General features: G+C 35.8%; 1 protein-coding gene across 4 annotated transcripts in view; it reads right to left on the bottom strand.

The window, feature by feature from the left end:
• Positions 1-23,425, bottom strand: part of UHRF2 (ubiquitin like with PHD and ring finger domains 2) — a 74,507-nt gene that overhangs the window by 31,091 nt on the left and 19,991 nt on the right. For all 4 annotated transcript variants that reach the window (XR_003001701.1, XR_003001700.1, XM_024734218.1 and 1 more), the window contains exon 4: positions 9,708-9,926. Coding sequence is in view for 2 of the 4 variants with exons in the window: in XM_024734218.1 (XP_024589986.1) it covers positions 9,708-9,926 (219 nt within the window). In the remaining 2 variants the exon portion in view is untranslated. The remainder of the gene's footprint in view (positions 1-9,707; positions 9,927-23,425) is intronic.

The raw sequence follows: 23,425 nt of genomic DNA, 5'->3' as shown, positions 1-23,425 counted from the left end.
AGAGAGCACAGGTCATATGCTTGAGGCATCCCACATATCTGCCAACAGCTCTGATTTCTTGTCCCCACAATGCCGCCAGTTGTTCAGTGAGGTTTGCCCTGTATCCATAATTAGCATAGTCCCCAGGGTAAAAAGCAACTACAAAAGCTAACTGTCAGGCTTCCCTGGTGGCGCAGAGGTTAAGAATCCGCCTGCCAATGCAGGAGACAGGGGTTTGAGCCCTGGTCCGGAAAGATCCCACATGCTGTGGAGCAACTAAGCCCGTGCACTGAGCCTGTGCTCTAGAGTCCGCACGCCACAACTACTGAAGCCCACACACCACATCTACTGCAGGCCGAGCACCAAAAGCCTGCGGCTCTGCAATGAGAGAGGCTACCGCAATGAGAAGCCTGCGCACTGCAACGAAGAGTGGCCCCTGCTTGCTGCAGCTAGAGAAGGCCCGCGCTCAGCAACGAAGACCCAATGCAGCCATAAATAAATAGATAGACAAATAAATAAATAAAATAAATTAAAAAAAAAAAGCTAACTGCTTCCTAAGGTTCTTCCCTTTCCAGAGTCATACCCCTGGTAGTTCTCCTTACCTCTCTGCTGCCTTTCAGATGACAACTGTACTTGATCTGGCTATTCTAGTTGTTCTAGGTAAGAATGCTGATCTGCGGCCAGCTATTCCACCCTACCTGGAAAGAGAAACCTTCTATGGGCTTCAATAAAGTCACAAATCAGACAGCTTAAAACTAAAATCACTTTTCCAGTCATTTATCATTTTAAGTTGAAGGCTTACTACATCCATTTCCTCTTGACTAAACTAATGAAGGCATAGATCACAACCAAAACAGGTAGTCAATTCATTCCTTCAGGAAACACCCTATTTCACTGAAATCTAATAAACGAACAATTGTAAAAATGCACTATTTTATATACTACCAAAAAAGAAACTGGCCTGCAATGGGTCAGTACAAGAAGAACCCTCAAATAAAGTTGGGACACCAAGTGAAAGCTAACAACTATAAGATATATTATTTTATGAAACCTCAAGCAAGAAAAAAGCCTGAGATGAGCAGTCTAAGAAGGACCCTCAAAGCTAGGACAACAAATGGCTTCTCTCATGTTAAAGAAAAATGGCAAATAAACCACCTTGCAGATACAGAAAATAAAGATGCCTGTGTTTCAATATTACCCCTGGGTATAAGGAGAAAAAGTATCCCCTGAGAGTTGAACCACAGGCATACCTTGTGGTCTGCAGATATGAATTCATACTACCTGTGTGGTTTAAAAAAGCTCAAGCAGGAAATTTAACTTCAAGTTAGATGGCACTCCAAGGTGACTAGCAGAAGTAAACTCAAATATCTGAAAGAACCCGACTTTACTCAGTCCAATAGCAATTTTAAGATACATCATAATTTCAGATGTTAAAATATGGAAAACCATTAATTTCAGATTCTATGAAGTATTGTATTTACTGAACATTTATTTTAACTAGTGCTTAGAACAGGGCCTGACACACAGGAGCAAACAACAACAACAACAAAATCAAAGCATTAACATTCCAGTGGTATGCTTGGCAGAATAATAGGCCCCAAAGACATCTATGTCCTAAGCCCAGGAACCTGTGAATATGTTACCTTATATGGCAAAAGGGACTTTGTTAATGACCTTTAAATAGGATTATCTAGATAGGCCCAATGTAATCATAGGGGGCCTTGAAAAGTAGAAAAGGGAAGAAGAAAGAGCCTGATGAAGATGTGACTACAAATGAACAGTCAAAGATACAATTTTGTTGGCTTTAAACATGGAGAAGCGGGCCACAGGCCAAGGAACTGGGAGGCTCCTGAAATCTGAAAAAGGCAAGGAAGTCAATTTTCCTTCAGTCTCCAAAAAGGAACACATCCCTGCCGACACTGCTTTTAGCCCAGTGAAACTCATAAAGATTTCTGACCTACAGAACTGTAAAATAGTAATAAGTTCTATTATTTAAGCCACTAAGCCTGTGGTAATTTGTTATAGCAATAACAAGAAACTAATACAAGTAGGGCAAGAGAAAATAATAAATGTCAGGTGATAATCAGTATCATAAAGAAAAATAAGTTAGACTACGGGAGAATTCAATCATATATACACACACCTATGCCTGGTATCTGTCTGTCTGTATTGTTTTACATAGCGTGATCAAGAAAGTTGTCTTTCGAAGTCATATTTGAATAAAGAAATAAAACAAAAGACAAAGTAAGCCAACTGATTATCTGTGTGGAGCAGACCAGTCAGAGGAAACAGCATGTACAAAAGCTCTGAAACAGGAGCGTGTTTACATGATTAAGCAACACATGGAGGCCAATATGGTTGGAATACAGTGAGTTTTGATTTATAACTTGATATGGACATCAAGTTCATAGTCTGTAAGAATGGTACATTCAATAATCAGATCACTAGAGATGGCACGATAAACGAGTATGGATAAAATTTAGTAAATAAAACCCTAAAAAATGACACAAAATACACTAAGTACATCCATAGTTTTAGTAAGGTTAAAATTTTTTTGCTATAGGATTCAAATTCTACTTAGGAATATCTAATCTAGTATAATTTCATACAGTATTAAATATACAAAAGTAAGTGACCAAAGTTTTGAAAAACTGACTTAAACCCTAGACTTCTGTTTTGAATTTTCTTCTAAGTTAAAATAGAAGCAGAAAATGGCAAGTTAAAAATAGAATTTTGTTAACTAGAATTAGATAGTTTAAGCATATTCACTTTTTGGTACTCACAAATTAAAAATTAGATACAAGCATGAACTTTAACTCCAAGTTCCCTTATCAAATCTCCAAGGCAGATTACAAATCATGTCCTCTGTTTCTTCCTTTGTACCTTCAATACAATAGAGAGGATCAAAGCTGAACGTTAGTTTTTTTGTAAATGTCTAGTATACGCCATGATCAAGTGGGATTTATCCCAAGGATGCAAGGATTTTTCAGTATCTGCAAATCAATCAATGTGAGACACCACATCAACAAATTGAATAAAAACCATATGATCGTCTCAATAGATGCAGAAAAAGCTTTTGACAAAATCCAACACACATTTATGATAAAAACTCTCCAGAAAGTGGGCATAGAGGGAATATACCTCAACATAATAAAGCTCATTTATGACAAACCTACAGCTAACATAGTACTCAGCGAAAAGCTGAAAGCATTTCCTCTAAGATCAGGAATGAGACAAGGATGTCCACTTTCACCACTTTTATTCAACATAGTTCTGGAAGTCCTAACCACGACAATCAGAATATAAAATAAAATAAAAGGAATCCAAATTGGAAAAGAAGTAAAACTGTCACTGTCTGCAGATGACATGATACTATACATAGAAAATCCTAAAGGTGCTACCAGAAAATGACTAGAGCTCATCAATGAATTTGGTAAAGTTGCAGGCTACAAAATTAATATACAGACATCTGTTGCATTTCTATACACTAACAACAAAAGATCAGAAAGAGAAATTCAAGAAACAATCCCATTTACCATCGCATCAAAAAGAATAAAATACCTAGGAATAAACCTACCTAAGGGAGGCAGAAGACCTGTACTCCGAAAACTGTAAGATGCTGATGAAAGAAATAGAAGATGACAAACAGATGGAGAGCTATAGACCATGTTCTTGGATTGGAAGAATCAATATTGTCAAAATGACTATACTACCCAAGGCAATCTACAGATTCAATGCAATCTCTATCAAATTACCAATGGCATTTCCACAGAACTAGAACAAAAAAATTTTTTAATTTGTATGGAGATACTGCATGTAAAAACATGAAATTAGAACATTCTTTAACACCATACACAAAAATAAACGCAAAATGGATTAAAGACCTAAGTGTAAGACCAGATACTATAAAACTCGAGGAAAACATAGGCAGAACACTCTTTGTCATAAATTGCAGCAAGATCTTTTTCAATCTGTCTCCTAGAGTAATGGAAATAAAAGCAAAAATAAACCAATGGGACCTAACTAAACTCAAAAGCTTTTGCATAGCCAAGAAACCATAAACAAAACGAAAAGACAACTCCCAGAATGGGAGAAAATATTTGCAAACAATGTGACGGCCAAGGGATTACTCTACAAAATTTACAAACAGCTCATGCAGCTCAATATCAAAAAACAAACCACCCAATCAAAAAATGGGCAGAAGAACTGAACAGACATTTCTCCAAAGACATACAGATGGCTAAGAGGCACACGAAAAGATGCTCAATATTGTTAATCATTAGAGAAATGCAAATCAAAACTACAATGAGGTATCACCTCATACCAGTCAGAATGGCCAACATCAAAAACTTGACAAACAATAAATGCTGGAGAGGGTGTGGAGCACCCTACACTGTTGGTGGGAATGTAAATTGGTACAGCCACTATGGAGAACAGTATGGAGGTTCCTTAAAAAACTGAAAACAGAGCTACCATATGATCCAGCAATCCCACTCCTGAACACATATCTGGAGAAAACCATGGTCCAAAAGGATACATGCACCCCAATGTTCATTACAGTGCTGTTCATAATAGCCAAAACATGGAAGCAACCTAAATGTCCATTGACACAGGAGTGGATAAAGAAGATGTGGTACATATATACAATGGAATATTACTCAGCCATTAAAAAGAATGAAATAATGCCATTTGCAGTAACATGGATGGACCTGGAGATTATCATACTAAGTGAAGTAAGACAAATACCAAATGATATCACTTATATGTGGAATCTAAAAAAAAAAAGGATACAAATGAACTTATTTACAAAACAGAAATAGACTCACAGACTTAGAGAATGAACTTCCCAGGGGGGAAGGGTGGAGGGAGGGATAGATTGGGAGTTTGGGATTGACATGTACATGCTGCTATATTTAAAACAGATAACCAGCAAGTACCTACTATATAGCACAGGGCACTCTGCTCAATAATCTGCAATAAACTAAATGGGAAAAGAATTTGAAAGAGAATAGATACTTGTATATGTATAACTGAATCACTTTGCTGTACACCTGAAACTAACACAACGTTGTTAATCAAAAAGAATTTGTTAACTAGAATTAGACAGTTTAAGCATATTCACTTTTTGCTACTCACAAACTAAAAATTAGGAACAAGCATGAACTTTAACTCCCAGTTCCCTTATCAAATCTCCGAGGCAGATTAAAAATCGTCCTCTATTTGCTTCTTCCATTGCACTTTCAATACAATAGAGAGTATCAAAGATGAAGGTTAGTTCTTTGTAAATGTATAGTAAAACTGATAAACCTTTGGTGAGATTAAATCACAAACTAAACTCAGGAATGAAAAAGGGAACAACATTAACAAAGACTATACAGGTTAAAAGATGAGGCTATCCAAACTTATGACAATAAACTAAAATTAAAATAGGTTCCTAGAAAATTAAATCCTATTTCAAGAATAGAAAATCTGAATAGTTCTATAATCATTACAGAAATCAAAAAACCTTCCCACAAAGAAAACTCAGCCCCAAAGGACTTTACTGAGAAGTTTTAACATTCAAGCAAAGGACACAAAACTCTACCATAAAATAGAAAAATATTACAGCACATGATAATTTTATAAAACCAACATAATTTGGAAAGGATAGCTAAGATAGGAAAGTTAATATACAAATTTCACTCATTAACCTAAATGCAAAAATCCTATACAAAATATTGTCAAACCAAATCCAGGAAAGCATACCTACAAAATACCTGTCAAACATTGTAATTATTGGTAAAACTTTCAAAGAGATATCAGGAGAAAAAAAAGATGCCTGCTCTCACCACCTCCTTTCAGCAATGTACTAACAGGCAACTGGTGAATGAAGACAAAAGTTAGCAATCAAAGGAAAACTACAACACAAAAATGTCATAATTCACAGATTACAATTATAAAAATCCTGAAACAATCTACATGTGAATTAAAATTATTAACTCTAGTAAGGCTAATGGATCCAAAATCAAAAGTTACTTATATACCAGTAACAAAGAGAAAAATGAAATTTAAAAAGGATTTATAATAACAAGTGGTATCTGAGGTTATATAAGGATAACAGACACATAAGATCAGACCTCTGGAGAGAATTATATCAGGCTGAACCATATAATGGCCAACATTCAAATATTTTGAATCTATAAAAACATTTCATATGGTTCCACCTAATAAAAACATGACAAAATCATAATAAAGACCTAAGTAAATGGAGAGAAATCACACCCATGGATTACATTTAATGGAGTACCTATCAAATTCCCAATGGTTTTTATGTAGAAATTACCAAAATGACTGGAAAACTCGAATGAAATTACACAGAGCTAAGAACAGAGAAGAACTATTGAAGCACAAGGTAGAAGACCTGCTCTGTCATATTATGAAAGCATGGAACTTATATAAGGACACTCAAAACAGACCAATGATACAGAATAGAGACCAGATGGATGCATCAAATATAAAGATATGTGGGGCTTCCCTGGAGGCACAGTGGTTGAGAGTCCACCTGCCGATGCAGGGGACAAGGGTTTGTGCCCCGGTCCGGGAAGATCTCACATGCCGCGGAGCGGCTGGGCCTGTGAGCCATGGCTGCTGGGCCTGCACGTCCAGAGCCTGTGCTCCGCAATGGGAGAGGCCACAATAGTGAGAGGTCCGCGTACCACACACACACACACAAAAAGATATGTGATGAGGTGATACTGAAGATCAATGAGGGGAAAATGGGCTTTTCAATAAATGATACCAGGAAAAATGATTATTCATATGTATTAAGTCTAACCCTTACCTCACACTGTACAAAAAGACCTACTTCAAGTGGATTAAAGATCTAAAAAAGGTAAATATTAAGCTTTTATAAGGTAATAATGGAGAATATCTTTATGTTTTCTGAGTAAAGTTTCTCCCCTCCACCCCACTCTATGTTTTATTGAGATATAATTGACATACCATTGTATAAGTTCAAGGTATACAACATAATGATTTGATATATGTATACATTGACAATGATTACCACAAAAAGTTTAGTTAACATCCATCACCTCACATTTACAATATTTTTTCCCTTGCGATGAAAACTTTAAAGATCTACTCTCTAAGCAGCTTTCAGATATACAGTACAGTATTGTTAACTATAGTTGCCATGCTGTATATTACATCCCTAGAACTTATATATCATATAACTGGAAGTTTGTACCTCTTGACCACCCTCACCTATCCCCAACCCTGACCAACCCCCAGTAGGTTTCTTAAAGCAAGACACAGAAAGTATAAGCATTAGGGAAAATTTTTGAGAAATTCAACCCCTTAAAATTACGACTACTACTCAAACATAGGGAAAAAAGATAAGCCACAGAATTGAAGTAGACATTTTCTCCACATGTAACTGAAATGGTCAAGTCCCTACTCTACTTTAGGAGTTCTGTAGAACTCCTAAAAATCAGTGAGACAGACTACCTAATTAGCTACAACAACACACACCAATATTTGAAACAGAATCCTTACAAGATATATCCAAATTGCCAATAAACATAATGGTTCTCAATCTCATTAATAGTCAGGGAAATGTAAATCAAAGCCACAATGGAATACTATTATATACCCACCTGACTAGCAAAAACTCAAGCCTGACAAAAGTAAGTGTGGTTAAGAATGCAGAGCAATGGGAACTCTCATACTACTGTGGAAGTGCAATCTGGTACAACCACTTAAATATTTGGTCCTATCTATTAAAGATGCACAACTTCTACAACCCAGCAATTCTACTTCTAGACAAGACACATCCTACAGAAACTAACGCACATAAGCACCAGGACAGAGGTATAATGTCATGGCAGCACTGCTTGTAACAACCCCAAACTATCAACAGCAGAATATATTTATACTTTCCCTCTGGTTATTTATCCATTCTTTCCAGTGAAGGGAAAAGATTTCTAACAATGAAAAAATATTCCCATCCACAAGCCACAGTGACTCCTTTTTGACTCTTGTATCCCTAACATGTCTAGTAAAAACCTAAATGACAGCAAACATAATCCTTTATAGGACAGTGTGTTTTACTTTGGGATAGCCATCATATAATCGTTTTCTCATGAGCCAATATTTGCCTATCTATTATTTTCACTCAATCTTAGTTCTAGTCCCTAAAGCCAGAATGCTCCACTCTAACTGTACCTCATAATTACTCAGGAAAACATGTTTTAAATAGCAAGCTTTTTTAGCTCAATGTTATGAGTACTGTTATCTCTTCCCATTGTGTAAACATGCTTCTTTCCACTTCCTACACTCAAGAACATTATAAGAGTCCCTAGATAACTAATTTATGTAGATGCTTTCTCCTTTCCTTCATGATATATATCCATATCAGAATTTCAAGTTGCTTAGAACTCTGTTAATTGTTACGTCCTTAGCCTGGCAATAGAATCACACTTGTGTTTGTACAAATTTCTGAAACTGTTTTCTAAAAGATAAGCTCACAATATTCTTTTTCTTTATCTTAGGAGTCAGCAAACTTTTCCCATGAAGGGTCAGAGAGTAAGTAGTTCAAGATTCTGTAAGCCTCATGTGCAACCACTCAACAATGCTGTTGAGCACACACACAAAAAACCAGCCATGGCCAATACATAAATGGGGATCACTGTGTTCCAACAAAACTTTATTTTCATAAAACAGGTAGCCAGTGGGACATAGTTTACCAACCCCTGCTTTATATTATTAATCATAAGCAGATGCTTGATCTTAGATTTGTCACCTCCATGTTATAACAGATATGATAATATATGTCCATTATATATAATACATAATATATATAATCAGTTAACCAGAACTTGACAAGAATGTTAGTTTGGCTGCTTCCCTTAAGTAAAAGAAAACTGTCAGGGTCTTTCTAGTATCCCCAATGCTCAACACAACAAATGTACTTCTAATAATTCATTCTAAAGAAAAGAAATGCACAAAAACATATACACAAAGTTGTTTACTTAAACATTGTAATAAAGAACTGGAAATACTTTTAACAGGCTTTTTAAAAAAGTAAATTAGTGACTATTTATCCAATATACTTCATTCAGAAGAACTGAACACAAAACGATGTTTACTATTTCCCCAAGTGTAAAAAGGTAGCTTTGAAACAATGCATAGTACTTTATCACCTGAAGGAAACATCTAAAAGTATTTCTTAAAGAATTAACAATGGAAATATCTGAGTAATGTGAAATCTTGGGTGACATTTTACATTTTGAATTCTCTTCATTAAGCTTGTTTTAAGTTCTTAAATTACTATAAAAGAAAATTTTTGCTACCTTGCAAGTCCAGCAGACAGCTGCCTAGGTAGACATTCACTGGTGTTATATCAACATAGATCCTCATAGCAACCATAGCTATTGAAATGCTTTTGTATATTATTGGTTTAACCTAGGAGAATCCTGTAGGGTAGGCAAGAATTTCTCTAATAAGATATTCAATTATTTCCAAGGTGCTTTCAAATAATACCTCCAGCCTTAAAGTAACAATGGAGATTTAAGGGCCATTCTTAATAAAAAATTCTCAAGAATTTATTAAGTTTTCTTCTAGTATGGAAATTTCCATCTTTCATAAATTCCATCTTTTTTTTTTCTTTTTACTAAAGAACGTGTGCTTAATACCTAAAAATTACACTCAATTCAGTAATTAAATGGCATCAGTGAAGAGAATCTTACCCCAAGAAAACAGTCACACGAAGTTCTTTTTTGGTCCTTGAGATCGTCTTCAGTGTGGTAATTTCTGCATCAAACCAAAATCCTCTATTACTAGGACTTTCTACATTGTAATTAACCATTACCACATCACCGACATTTAGTTCGTTCCATTTCAAAGTGGTTCTAGCTCGTGGTCGAAGATCCTTGACATTTATTTCTACAGTACCACTTTCCGGATATCTGAGGATAGAGAAAAAAGAATCACAGCACACTGCTTATGATTATCACCAAGGAAGACTAAAATTATATGCAACATGTATAAAAACCTAATCATATTATTCTTAATGGCACTTAAAGTAAATGATATTTATCCCTGATTTTAACTGCCAGAATAAACAAGTCTTGCTAAAATCTTAGTAAGTCATTCTTTGCTAGCTTGGGGATGGTGGTGGTGATAGGGAATAAAGAGTAGGGTAAGTAAAAAACCTAAGTTCCTCTTTTCCACATTTTCTTAACCCATGTTTAAAAATTACTTTAATAAGACTAGATGCTGACCTCCTCCTGAACTTGGAACCAGTTCATCAAGTTCTGCGATTTGCTTTACGCATAATAAGAACATAAACCTAGTACATTTTCAATAGCCTCCATTTTTCCAGAAAGAGAAAGATAAGATTTCAGTTCTTACATGTAGCTAGCTGCCTAGTAATGGCAAAATGAAAAAACAAGAGCAAAAAAATCCTGGAATTTGTATGTATCAGAAAGTAGAACCATGTGAAAGAAATCTAGCAGAATCTTGATCTTACTTGAATTTCTAAATGTAAACTTAACAAACCTAAACCTGACCCAAACTTAAAGCTTTACTTTTTGGCCTAACATCTGGTATCCATAGGCCCAAAACAGCAATGTAACAGTCCACAATGGTTTCTATAAAATTAAGATCTGTTGCCTTTATGTATTGCTTGCTAAAAGAAATGAGTAATATCTGGTTCCTGCTCTTGGAAAACTCAATCTACTGAGAAAGGCCAAACTACTATAGCAGTGGTTCTCAAACCGGTGGTTCCATCTGTGAACATGCTATAAATGCAGACTCTTAGGCTCCACTTCTGATCTGACTCAGAAACGCCGGGAGTGAGGCCCAGTGATCTATTTTCACAAATCTTCTCAGAAATTCTCAAGCATACTCAAGTTTGATAAGCTACTGTGCTGCAGAAACACAAGAATAGTTAAATATCATACGGTTCTGTGACAGCATTAACAATGTAGAAAACTAAGGGAAGAAACCATTAACCCTTAACCAACTGAGTGGCCTACTCAAAATTTAAGTGGGCCTGAAGTTGGAAGCAGCTCTAGCAGCTAGCCTTGGCTCTTCCAAATCAAACAAGTACTATACAGGCCTAGGACCCTCACAGTATATCTAACTCATTTATAATAAATGGATATTAACCCTGGGTAGAATTTTAATCAAGTTTCTTCAAATTTTAGTTAATTGGGGAAAGAAAAATCTCAGGATTAGCAAGCGGCCTCAGAAACGATCTGGTCCATTTACCCTCTCAGTACTATAATTCCCCTTTACCACAAGCCTCCCAAATAACCATGCAACCTCTGCTCGGATGCTAAGTGATGAGAGGCCAGCTTTAACCCTAAGAAAAACCATTCTGTCTTCACATAGCTCTGACATAGGAAAGAGAATATACTTGATACTGGATCAAAGATAAACACAGAATGAGTTCCATAGCTTAAGTGCCATGAAGAAATCTATATACTCTCTCCACGAAAGACCTAATCTTTGACAGTCTAAGTCTGTCACCTGCCCTCCTCTACCTTCTAAGTATAAAACATTCCAAGTGAATTTCCTTCAACTTACATAAGGTTTTGAATCCTTTATCATACTGGTCTCTTCACTCAAAATATGTTCTATTTTCAACCTGCCTGGGTTTAAATTCCATTTTAGCTTCCTACTACCGTGTATCCTTGGGAAAGTTACTAAACTTCGCTGTTTTACATGTGTTTAGTTTACATATGACTACCTCTCATATGTAAAACGTACCTAATGGTAACTACCTCATATGGCTGTTCTGAGAACTAAAATGGAGAAGACTTGTAACTAGATATTTTAGGGCTTTTCTAAATCTAAAGTTGTGAATTTGTTTCCTGACTAAATATTCTTAAGGCCATAAAGGATAGAAAACTATTCTTTTAGATGAGATCCTTTTCTCAGATGTATTGTGATTTTTACATCATGACATTATCATATATCCCTGTATGATTAACACAGTAAAAAAGCGTTATTTCACTGGTAAAAAGCTCTCCATTTACCTATGATTGCCAAAATTAGATACCATGAATGGAAATATTTGTAACAAACTTTTAAAATCATGTTTATTGGAGATGAGTTAAAATAAATCATTGCCTACATCAAAGGAATTTAAGCTGTTTGCCCTGAAACTAAGTATGATTTCAGAATTAAAGAATTAGAACATATGAATACATCATCTTTATGTATACAGTAAGTGTGTAAAAGTCATGAAAGTGAAGTATACTTTTTCTAATGCTACCCAGAGATGATAAGTCAGTTGCTGTATAAAAAGATATAGAAGGGACCCAAAAACTACTTTTACCAAAGTCAAGAACACTCCCAGACTCAAATATCACTATTATTCTTTTCTTGGGCATCTTCATCTACACATATCTTAACATCACACAGAGTGATGACTCAGAAGCTCTGTTCTAACCCAAAATTCTCTCTTCAGATTCACATATCCAACTACATCTCTAACACGTATGTCTCAGGAGCACCTCAAATTCAAGAAATTCCCCCATCCCATAATCTGAAAATTTAGAGAATATTGAGCATCAGCATCATACTCCCAGAAACTGGAGTTATCCCCAATTCCTCCATCCAGTTACTAAGTCCTCCTTATGCTATATACTGTTCACACTTATTTAATGGAACTGTACCCTTAGCGAAGGCCTGCATTTCTCTGAGACTACTGTCAAGGCTAACACAACTCCCTGTCTTTAGGATTACACCTTAGACGCCATTATACTTTTGCCAAAGATTCTAAAACACAGATCTGCTTAAAACATTTTGTGACATCTGATAACAATTTGTTCATAGGCTGTGGGAAAACAGGCATTCTTACATTGCTGATAGGAATACAAAGTGGTACTGTCTCCTCGTAGAGGGGAATTTGGCAATACACAGCAAAATTGCCTATATATTTACCTTTTGATCCAGGAATTCCACTTCTAGGAATGTATCCCAAACGTTAAGTAACATAAAACCCCAGGAAAAGACACATACACAAGGCTATTTATAGCTGCACTATCTGTAACAGCAGGACTAGAAATAATCAAATGTCCATAATAGGAAACTACTTACTATATGATACAATTATATAATGGAATATTATTCTCCTGTAAAAAGGAATATGACATCTGCTATGGAGAGACATTAACTAAAAAAAAGACCAAGATGCAAACAGCATTTATGTGTGCTTTCTACCTAATGAGTGTGTGGAAATATGTACTTGTACATATATAAGTGTGTAGTATGTATTTGTGAGTATACAAATAATCACACATACATACATTTTGAGACAGAAGGATAAACAAAAACTCATTTAGTTACTACAAAAAGAGGTAAGAAATAGGGTAGAAGGAACCAAGATGGACACTTTTTCTTAATGTACTTGTTTTGAAGTTTTACCTATAGGATCGTTTAATGTTTCACTTGATTATAAAAACAGAATTTACAAAATGTGAGAAATCCCTAAAAACCAAAAGCAAAATAAAAAAAGTGGCTTAACTACTGAGAAATACCATTACAAGTGACTTGAAAATACACTAACTATACATTATTAATGGGGTTATATCCATATAGTAAGGACAAAGTAAAAAACATACCAACTTTTCACTAATCATATTGTTTGCAATATTGGTACTGTTAGTCTGAAACCATCATATGAGTAAAATAAAACAAGTCAGTAGTGACATTAATAGAAACCGTGATTTTCAAGGTAAGAGAAAAAAATAAGAGATTAAGGATATTAAATGATAATCCCTCAACTCTAAAATTAATTGGAAATATCAATACAAACATTTCCTAGCTGTTTCCAATGTTATGACCTAGAAACATGATCAAAACAAGTATCAATGAACAGCTGACTATACGCTCTTACAAAAAGAACTAGGGCTCCTTACAGAAATGGCTGAATCCAGGCCTGGGCAGGAAATAGAAGAGCTTGGGACTTCCTATTGTACCTGAATGCAAAGAAACCCTCATTATGTCAGGTTCAACCTGAAGGAGCCTGCACAGGCCAGAGATGAGACAATCTGGGCACCAAAAAGAACTGAGCTAGAGTAAAACAAGTATTAAAATCCATTAGTTCATAATGAGACTTAGTAAAAATCTCACTGACCAACCTCTGGAGGATGCTAGGGAATTTATTCATTCTGAACACTCAATAAGTTCAAGAATCAATAGTTTATCCTACCTTTTGTATATGAACCAACTGCTTGTTGAGGAAAGCTCCTTATGAAAAAATTATAGCTAATAAATGAAGGAATGAGGTATCACTATTTTTACTACATTTCATAAAATAGTGGCTGTAGGTAAAGATTAATGGCTACTAAAACTAGTAAAAGCTGGCAGCAAATTTCACAATGGATGTATCAGGCAGACAACACCCAAATCTTACAAACAAAAAAAGAAAGCAGCAGGTATTATGTGCCTCCCAATGCCATGTAATAGGTAAATAAATACCATCTCTAAACTAGTTTTAACAAATAATGAAATTTAAAACCAATCAAGCCTCTAAGTACAGTCGTCCCTCTATACTCATGGGTTCTGCATCCAGAGTCAACCAACCACTGATTGAAAATATTCAGAAAAAAATTCCAGAAAGTTCCAAAAGGCAGTTCAATTTGCCAGGCTCAAGCAAATATTTATATAGCATTTACATTGCATTAGGTATTATAAGTAATCTGACATGATTTAAAGTATACAAGAGGATATGCATAGGTTATATGCACATATGACATTTTATATAAGGGACTTGAGCGTCCACGGATTTTGGTATGCGTGGAGGTCCTGGAACCAATCCCCCATGGATACCAAGGGAACACTGTATAAACTTTCAGGAAACTAACATTAACAGAGGAACATATTAAATACCACTACAGAAATGTAATCAGTAAAGTTCAGACTGTGGGAAAACTGAATAAACTGTCACTTGTACAAATTAATAGCAAGGAAGAAAGAACAGGGGAAACCTGTAGGTTGAGACTTAACCTATCAACTACATGCAATGGGTGGATCTTAATTTTGATCCTTATCTGTAAATCCCAAGTATATTTTTAAAAAATAAGTCAGTCTGAACATTGGCTGGTTATTTGATTTTAAGGAATTATTGTAAATTTCGTGTGGATTTTTTTTTAATGCTTTAGGGTCCCCATCCCAGGATCAGTGACTTATTCTCACAGGAGAGCACATAGTTCTTCCCATGGCTATGATTTACTACAATGAAAGGATACAAAGCAAATTCAGCAAAGGAAAAAGGCACATGGAATCAAGTCTAGAGGATACCAGGTGCAAGCTCAAGGAGTCCGCTCCCAGTAGTCACACAAAATGTGCTTAATATGTCCAGAATACGACAACATGTGTGTAATGTTACTACCAGGGGTGTGCAGTGAAGAATGCTCAAGATTTTTATTAGGGATTCATCACATCAGCACTCAATGTCTAGCACAAACCAAAATTCCAGACTCCCAGAAGCAGGTGTTTGGCATAAATAATGTATTTTTTTGCAGAGTTTGTGCAGAGTGAACCATTTTTGTCAAAGAATGATGAGAATCCTCCTGAAAGTTAAGTTCCCCAACACCAGCCAAAGGTCAACCACACACAGACCTTTTAAAGAGTAGTAAATCAGGCTTCCCTGGTGGCGCAGTGGTTGAGAGTCCGCCTGCCGATGCAGGGGACACGGGTTCGTGCCCGGTCCAGGAAGATCCCACATGCCGCAGACCGGCTGGGCCCGTGAGCCATGGCCGTTGAGCCTGCGCGTCCGGAGCCTGTGCTCCGCAACGGGAGAGGCCACAACAGTGAGAGGTCCACATACCACAAAAAACAAACAAAAAACAAGAGTAGTAAATCTCTGGCCTGATGTTAGCTGTCTTCTGCACACTTTAAAAAGAATCCTTTTAGAGTATTCAACTGAGAAAAAAGATGTCAAGATCAGGATGAACCTACGAAAAATAGAAAGAGTAGGACTAGGAAGCAATAGCCCTTAGGCCACGATGCTGTCTTTCACTTTGAAAGGAGAGGAAAAGAGGGTTGAGAAAGAGAAACATGAGAGTGTGATACAAACAAAATCTTCGCCAATCCAATCGTGAGCTCCGCAGCAATGTTGGGCATAACTGCCAGGCCCTAGAACTGCTGCCACACTTAGTCACCAGCTGGAGGATGCCAAGAAAGAGTGTGGCTTTGGCTCAAACACTGTCACAGATATCAAAAGTGCTGTGGCTAAAAGTTATCAGTTAACTGCATTCATTCCTTGCAGGTCAGCAAGTTCTGTCTTGAAGATCTGAGCACTGTGCCCACCACAACTGCTAAGGCTATTTCTGGTTGAAAAAACTTAAGATTTGGGACTTGCTTCAAAATAATCCAGTGGTGGTGCTTGGGGATGCCAGTACGGATTAAACAAGATTGGCCAGGAGTTCATAATGATTGAAGCTAGGTGATGAGTTCTTCCTCTCAACCTCTGCATAAGTTTAAAGATTTCTACAATAAAAAATAAAATGCTCTGCGCTTCAAGTTAAAATCCAAACAAAAGGCTCTTCCCACTTTTTGAAGTTTTCCTACAAGAGTACAAAACTCTAAGTTAACATTCAAGGCTTACAGTGAGGACAAGCAGCCTCCTGCCCCAGTCCACCACACTGATTTCTATTCCCCCAATGCAACTGTTTAACTTTTAGCTATTTCTTTTATTTTCCAGCATATTTTAAAGTAACATGCTTACACATTGCTTTTTACTTCAAACTGTTATTCTACCCATCCCTGATGTACAGCTCATTTGCCTCTATATCTTCTTCCTTATAATTACTAACACAAGGCACTGCTCTAAGTGTTAACATATTTACCTCTTAGGATAGAGGGAGGCACTATTCTATCCCCATTTTACAGATGTGGCACAGAAGTTAACTTACTTGGACAGGAGTAAGAAGCAGAGACATGACTCAAACTCTGATCACCTGGCTCTAGGACTTATAATCTTGCAGGGATTGACAAAATTTCTTGCTCTTAAGCATGTTATACAAACCAAGTTGTTTGTAAAAATCAGTATTTTTTACAATATTTTTTTTTTTACATGTTGACTAAATAAGTGTTCATAGCTAACTAATGAAGTATGCTTTAATTATAAATCCTTTCTTTCACAACTTTGTTTTCTGTTGAGTACTTAACTCTTCTTTTTGGTTGCTACTTGCTTAATTTTCCATGTACATATTAATTATCCCCATTCTGCCACAGGTGTTAAAACTCTTCTACGTTCAGACATTTCAGGTACTCTACTAGTGTTCTGGGTTGCAAAACATCTTCTAGAGACCTCTGTCCTATTCTAATCTGGAAAACTTGCTCTTCAGGCTTAGACCTGTTCCACAGCTGTCATGCTGGGATCTCCTTTCATTACTTCCTGCGTTGAATCCTATTTCCTAAATACCATGTTTTCCTCTTTCTTGATTTAAGCCTTGAGTGGGGTAGAAGTGATTAAAATGCTCTTTCATATAAATAAACCAATCCTCTTCTCCTCAGTTTTATTCCATATGCCTATGTCCAAAGTACCTGGTAAATCCAAGGTCTGAACCTTCCAAAGGTTATTTAATGTCAATTTACTTGCTTGTTGTTGGCTTATCCTTAGGTTTCAGCTTTTTCTGGCCTAAGTTACGCATCATTTACCCATTAGCTTCTTACCTTCCAAAATTTTGTTGCTTTCTCTTCTGTGTCTTACTTCTATCATATTTTTTGTCCTCGGGGGTTTATGCATTTATTCTTTTACTGTCTTCTAGGAGGGTGTAAGAAGGAGTGGAGACAAACATGCAACTTAATCTGCCATGTTTAACTTGAAATCTTTATTCACCTTTAGTTTCATTTCTTACTACTCACCACATATCTCCTACACTCCAGCCATACTAATCTACCCTTAGGTAACCCTGTATTTTGTACCTCCTTATCCTTGGTATCCTGTGGCTCTCCTTCAGGAATACAGAAGTATCTTCTCTACCTTATAATCTCAGAACTTTAGTTACTCTAAAAGTTAGTTGTGCATTTTTCTATCACAGAACTTAACACTACAAAATAGCAAGTTTTCATTGAGAAGCAGATACCATGTTCAAACTTTAGTGTGTTTGGGATATACCAGGCCTACAGATGTTTGGAAACATGCAACTCATTAAATAGAAAAATCTTTTGTATAACTAAAGCTCTTAATAAAATGTAATAAACTGTGACCACTGTGTTTTACGGTAGTTAAGTGGGAACAAAGAATTCTATACAGAGATAATAAGAAAAAGGTGTTTTAAAGATTATATTTTTGGATTTCTTAAAACACAGAAACTTGTAGTTAGCTCCAGTTACTTATACAAGTACACAAGAGAAAGTCTTTTTAAGTATAGGCAGCCTCCAACACAGCATTCCCTGCCTCCCATGAAGTCTAATGTATGGCTGAAGATAACCACTGCAAATTCTACAGATTGGTCCAAGCGCTGACTTCTTCCAGCATTTGCACTGGCGAAAACTGCAGGAGACTGAAACATTTTGGGAAGTGTTAGAAGCTTGAAAAACTTCTAAAACAGGGCTCAAGATATCCCCAAAGACCGGAAGCAGAGAAGAAGGAACATACTGAAGCTGACTACACTGTGCCAAGAGCCAACATACAGCTATGGAAGGATAAGACTAGGGTCCTTTTTTTCTTATTCTACGTGACCTGTTCTTAGAACCTGAAGTCAAGGTATTACCCCAAATACAGGTATAAGTTTATTCTAGTTAGCTACTCTGCATCTTTGAGAATTTAGAAACACTTTGGTGTTATAAAGTCTACATTCTCAGATAAGCCTTAAATATCCTTAAGCTTGTTTTCCCAGTAACATTTTCATTGCTCCAAATACTCTTTAGATGTCTTTGAGAGATATCCTTCAGAGTACATGCTTTTGATTATCCTGAACTATGTGACATTTTAGCAAAAACCAACTGTGTTTTCAATTAACAAATCATTGAGTAAAACCCAGGGAATTAAATTTCAGGGAAATTGATTAAGCACAATTTTTAAAACAGGTTTGTTATAAAATAGTAAAAGTACATTTCCTTAGGTGACTTGTAAGCTAACTAAGCATTTTAGAAGACTCAAACAGTATTAAGCAAAGTACTATCACTGAAACCTTCCTTCAAAACATGGCTTCCTGGTGTTAAAATGCTTAAATAAGGACAACATTCACCTGGAGGCATGTTCTAGTTTAGCAAATCTTTAATGTCATACTACATGCAAAAAGAAAGCATTTCTTAATCTAACAGATGACATTACTCAGTTTCACACCTTAAATGTAAAGCTTACTCACAGACAAAAATAACTTACTTAAAACTGCTTACAGTAGGACTTTACATATTACACGGAAATATATCTCACTTGTACAACATGTTAACAATGGTGTATGACTGTTTTAATAGAGGAAACAATGTAATCAGGTTAAAAGATACCTATGCCAAAGATAAATTATTTAAGAGTACTTACCAAAATAACCTGGCTTTATTAATAATAATAAATTAATATTATTATTTATTAATAATAAATTAATAAAAATAAATTAATAAAAAATTAATAAAATGAAAAGCAGAAAATCTGACTATTATTACTGGATACTTTTCAAGGTTATTAGGGGAAAAAAAGAACATGGTCAAGTAGGTATTTACAGATGAGGAAATTAAAGCTGAATGAGTTCAAAGAAAACAAAGCAAAAAACTCAACCAAAGACCTAGAATTCAAAGCAAATTCTGATTCTAATGACTAAAACTATACAGCCTATAAGAGAACCAATGCTCTGTATACTTAATAGGCTCCTGGCTGCTTTCTGAAAAGCAGATTCCTGGGCTCTACCCCAGGCCCACCCAATGCAGGGAGTGGGGGTGGGATCTGGTATCCCCCAGGAATCTGCATTATAAATACCGTACCTGGGTGAATCAGCAGTGTTGCTGACCATCGTTTTGAGAAACACTCATGTAAAGGAATGATGTATAAATTTGAAAAGGTGACATCAACTGATATCTGTAGTCATTTTAACTGATACCTGTAGTCATTTTTCTAAGCACCAAGTGATCTTTTAACACAAGAGAAGAGCAACAATAAAGTCAAAGATCTAACTTCTTCTGCCCTCTTGATTATCATCCATTTAGAACACTGCAAGTCATAGAAAGAGGAAATATTCTAAGTCTTTGGCAAACATGTCAGTAACAACCAAAAAACAATGGGGGAGACTGGTCACTCACTGCACCAGGGTTCTGAAACTAAACCTCTCATTTATAGCTCCCTACTCAAGATCAACATGACACTCTGATCTGATTTTTTTAAATCTTATTCCTTTCCTCCCATGAAAACCCAGACATCATTAAAACATTTTTGGGATTCCTTTAGAAATAGATCACATCAATACATTCAAGAAAATCAGTTTTGTTACTTTATAGAACAGCAACTTTTATCTAAAAATACCACTTGATTTTTTTCAGAATTGGCTCACTGACTTCTATTTGCAGTAGCCATAATTAAGAATACTCAAAAGCATGCACCACAGGCTTAGAATAGCTCAAAAAATCTTAAGAGAATGCTGGCAGCAATGACAACATTATCCTAAGACGTTCGCCAGAAGAGCTTTTAATTGTAGCCTAGCGTAAGTTACCCTCCAAGTTCTAAGTGATGCTCTGACATTTCCATTTGATCTCAATCCCATGGTAGAACCTTGACACGCTGTTAAAAGCAGCAGTTTAACCTATTTGGTTTAAAAATCCTTTGAATACTAGCGAGCTATGCATTTTCCTAAAGGCACACAGGTGTTTACTGATTTAAGGTTTCTGTTCTGTGACAGATAACTGGAGAGAATGATAGAAATTTTTTAAATATGCAAAAATAACTGCTTTATATATACTTATTTATACATTAAGGTATTTTATAAGCATGCTTCTCTCAAAATGAGAGGTAGTATGGTAGAGTGGTTCTAAGTATGTGCTCTTCTGAATCTCAGTCTACCACTTATCACCTATTCAATACTAGGTATATTAACTTCTCTAAATCTCAGTTATTCCCTCTTTACACTTAGAAAAGTATCCACTTCATTGATTGTTTAATGAGGATTACACGAGATAATCCAGGAAAAGTACTTGTATAGTGCTTGGCACATAGTGTTGTTTTAACAAGTGAATTATTGAACCATGCTTTAAAAAGGGTACTTCAGAATAATTTACTAAAAAGTCAAAACAAAAAGAGTTTGTTTCTGAGGTAAACTGACATTTCTATTTGAAATGTGAACAATATGGAGCATGAGAGATTATATAAGTAGTTTTCATGTCACTATGAAAACTCTCTCATGTTTAAAGATTTCAACTTTGCCTAGCCATAGACAATTCACTACGATATGATACAGAAATAAAATAACTTTCATAAGCATTTTCCCTCTTTATATATATACTTCCTTGTTCAAACTACTATGTGTTTTCTAGCTTACGTTTCCCTTTATAGAAATCAGCTCCAATTTATAAATCAAGGTCTCTAAATTAGAACACTAAATTTAATAAAGCAATTAGAAAAAGCAAGTCACTAACAAGACTAGTATTCCCAAATTCACCTTTTTAACTGACCTGTAAATGTACCTGTTGAATCCTTAGAAGAAGGTATATGGGGAGATTCGGAGATCTAGTTTAACCCTAAGTCCAATTCAGAAGGCTTGTCTTAGAACGACTGACTTGATGCATTTAAGAGTCTAATTCAAAGGAAAGCCAGAACTAGATCTCAGAACAAATATTCAACTACTACAGAGTATTCTCCCCCACTCAAGAATTTACCAATACTTAACGGTTGATGGAGCAGACAGAAGAAATAAAGAATACTTTTTAAACAGTGGTTCTGGAGCTAATTCTGCAAATACTACTCCCATGTTAACCTTTCCTTTTATATGGTCTCGGTTGGGGTTTGAGTTCGTAAGAGGAAGTGCAAGTTTGGGGAATTCAGAGAAATTATCAAGTCAAAAGAAACATTATGTGAATGATAATACACTAAAATTGCCACAAAACTCAAAACAGAATATTTCAACTGGTTAAAAAGGAAAAAAAAGAATGTACCAATACATCATAAAAGATAAATTCTCCACAAACACATGATGGACACTGCTTTCTATGTTAGCCAAGGTACAGATAAAGACTGCATAGTGGAAAATGGTCCCTCATTTAAATGATACAGATCATTTAGCTGGAATGAAATATAATTTCTTTTAGAAAAAGACTTAACTAATCCTTTATGTATATGGAAACGAAATGGAAAAATCAACAAGCCATAAGCCACCTATACAGGTACTAAAATAAAGATGAATACTCAGATTCCTCAGTTATTGTATATCATCTCCAGCCTTTAATGTATTTACTAAGTTTAAATTGTCATATCAACCCCTTTCCCCCATATGGTTCTTAGTAGCAACTGATAAGGCTGTACAAAAGGCAATCAGTGAGTGGTTCTTAAACTTGAGTATACATATTAACCACCCAGAGGACTTATTAAAACACAGACTGCAGGGCCACCTTCAGACAGCGATTCATTACATCTGGAGTAAGTACAAGAACTTGGATTTCTAACAAGTAATGTTGATGTTCCTGGACAGGACTATACTTTGAGAACCACTAGTCTAAGGCAGTGGTTCTCAACCATGGCTACATTAGAATCACAGAGGAACTTTTGAGACAGCAATCCCCTGAGGTCCCAAAGATCAATCATACAAGAAGTTATGGAGGTGGGTACTAGGCACTGATACTTTTAAAGCTTCCTAGACAACTAATGTGTAGCTAGGGTTGAGAACCGCTAGTCTAATTAAGAGGAATCTAAACCAAATCCACTAAGAACAGATGTTTCTTAATACAGAAGCAGGGTAAGGAATTAAGCCTTTATCTGTTGATAAAGCAGCCAAATGATGAGTAAAGATTAAATTCAGTAGTGTGGCCTCAGTTGCTTACATACCCAGGGTTTAAGTCAAAGTTGTATGAGTGCTGTCTGCTTTAAAACCCAGACCAAGTCTAAAGCAAGTCTTTAGGTCATACAAAATGGCTGACCTTTGAAGTTATGTAGGCTATTACCAATTACATGTACCATGTTTAAGGCAGAATGGCAATAATGCATATTGGTTAACCCTTAAGCTCTGGAGTCAGACAATTTAACAGATGTTACCTCTGGCAAGTTATGTAAGTAAGCCTTGGTCTCTTCATATGGAAGTTAATGTAACTAACATTATAGTTATTGTAAAGATTACATGAGCATTCATGTAAGAAGTTAGCTCAGAGTCTGGCACATGAGAGTTAATGTAATTAAATTGCTGTAAGCTATGCTATAGACATATTAACCTACCAGAAACACTAAGGTAATGATTGCCCCTTTCCCAGTCTACTTCCCTATAAGTCAAGATCATGGCTCATCATCACAATTAGCTTCAGGATCTCTACT

The sequence above is a fragment of the Neophocaena asiaeorientalis genome, unplaced genomic scaffold, assembly GCF_003031525.2.
Source record: "Neophocaena asiaeorientalis asiaeorientalis breed wild unplaced genomic scaffold, Neophocaena_asiaeorientalis_V1.1 scaffold256, whole genome shotgun sequence".
Classification (NCBI taxonomy): Eukaryota; Metazoa; Chordata; class Mammalia; order Artiodactyla; family Phocoenidae; genus Neophocaena; species Neophocaena asiaeorientalis.
This window is presented reverse-complemented; position numbering and strand designations above follow the sequence as displayed.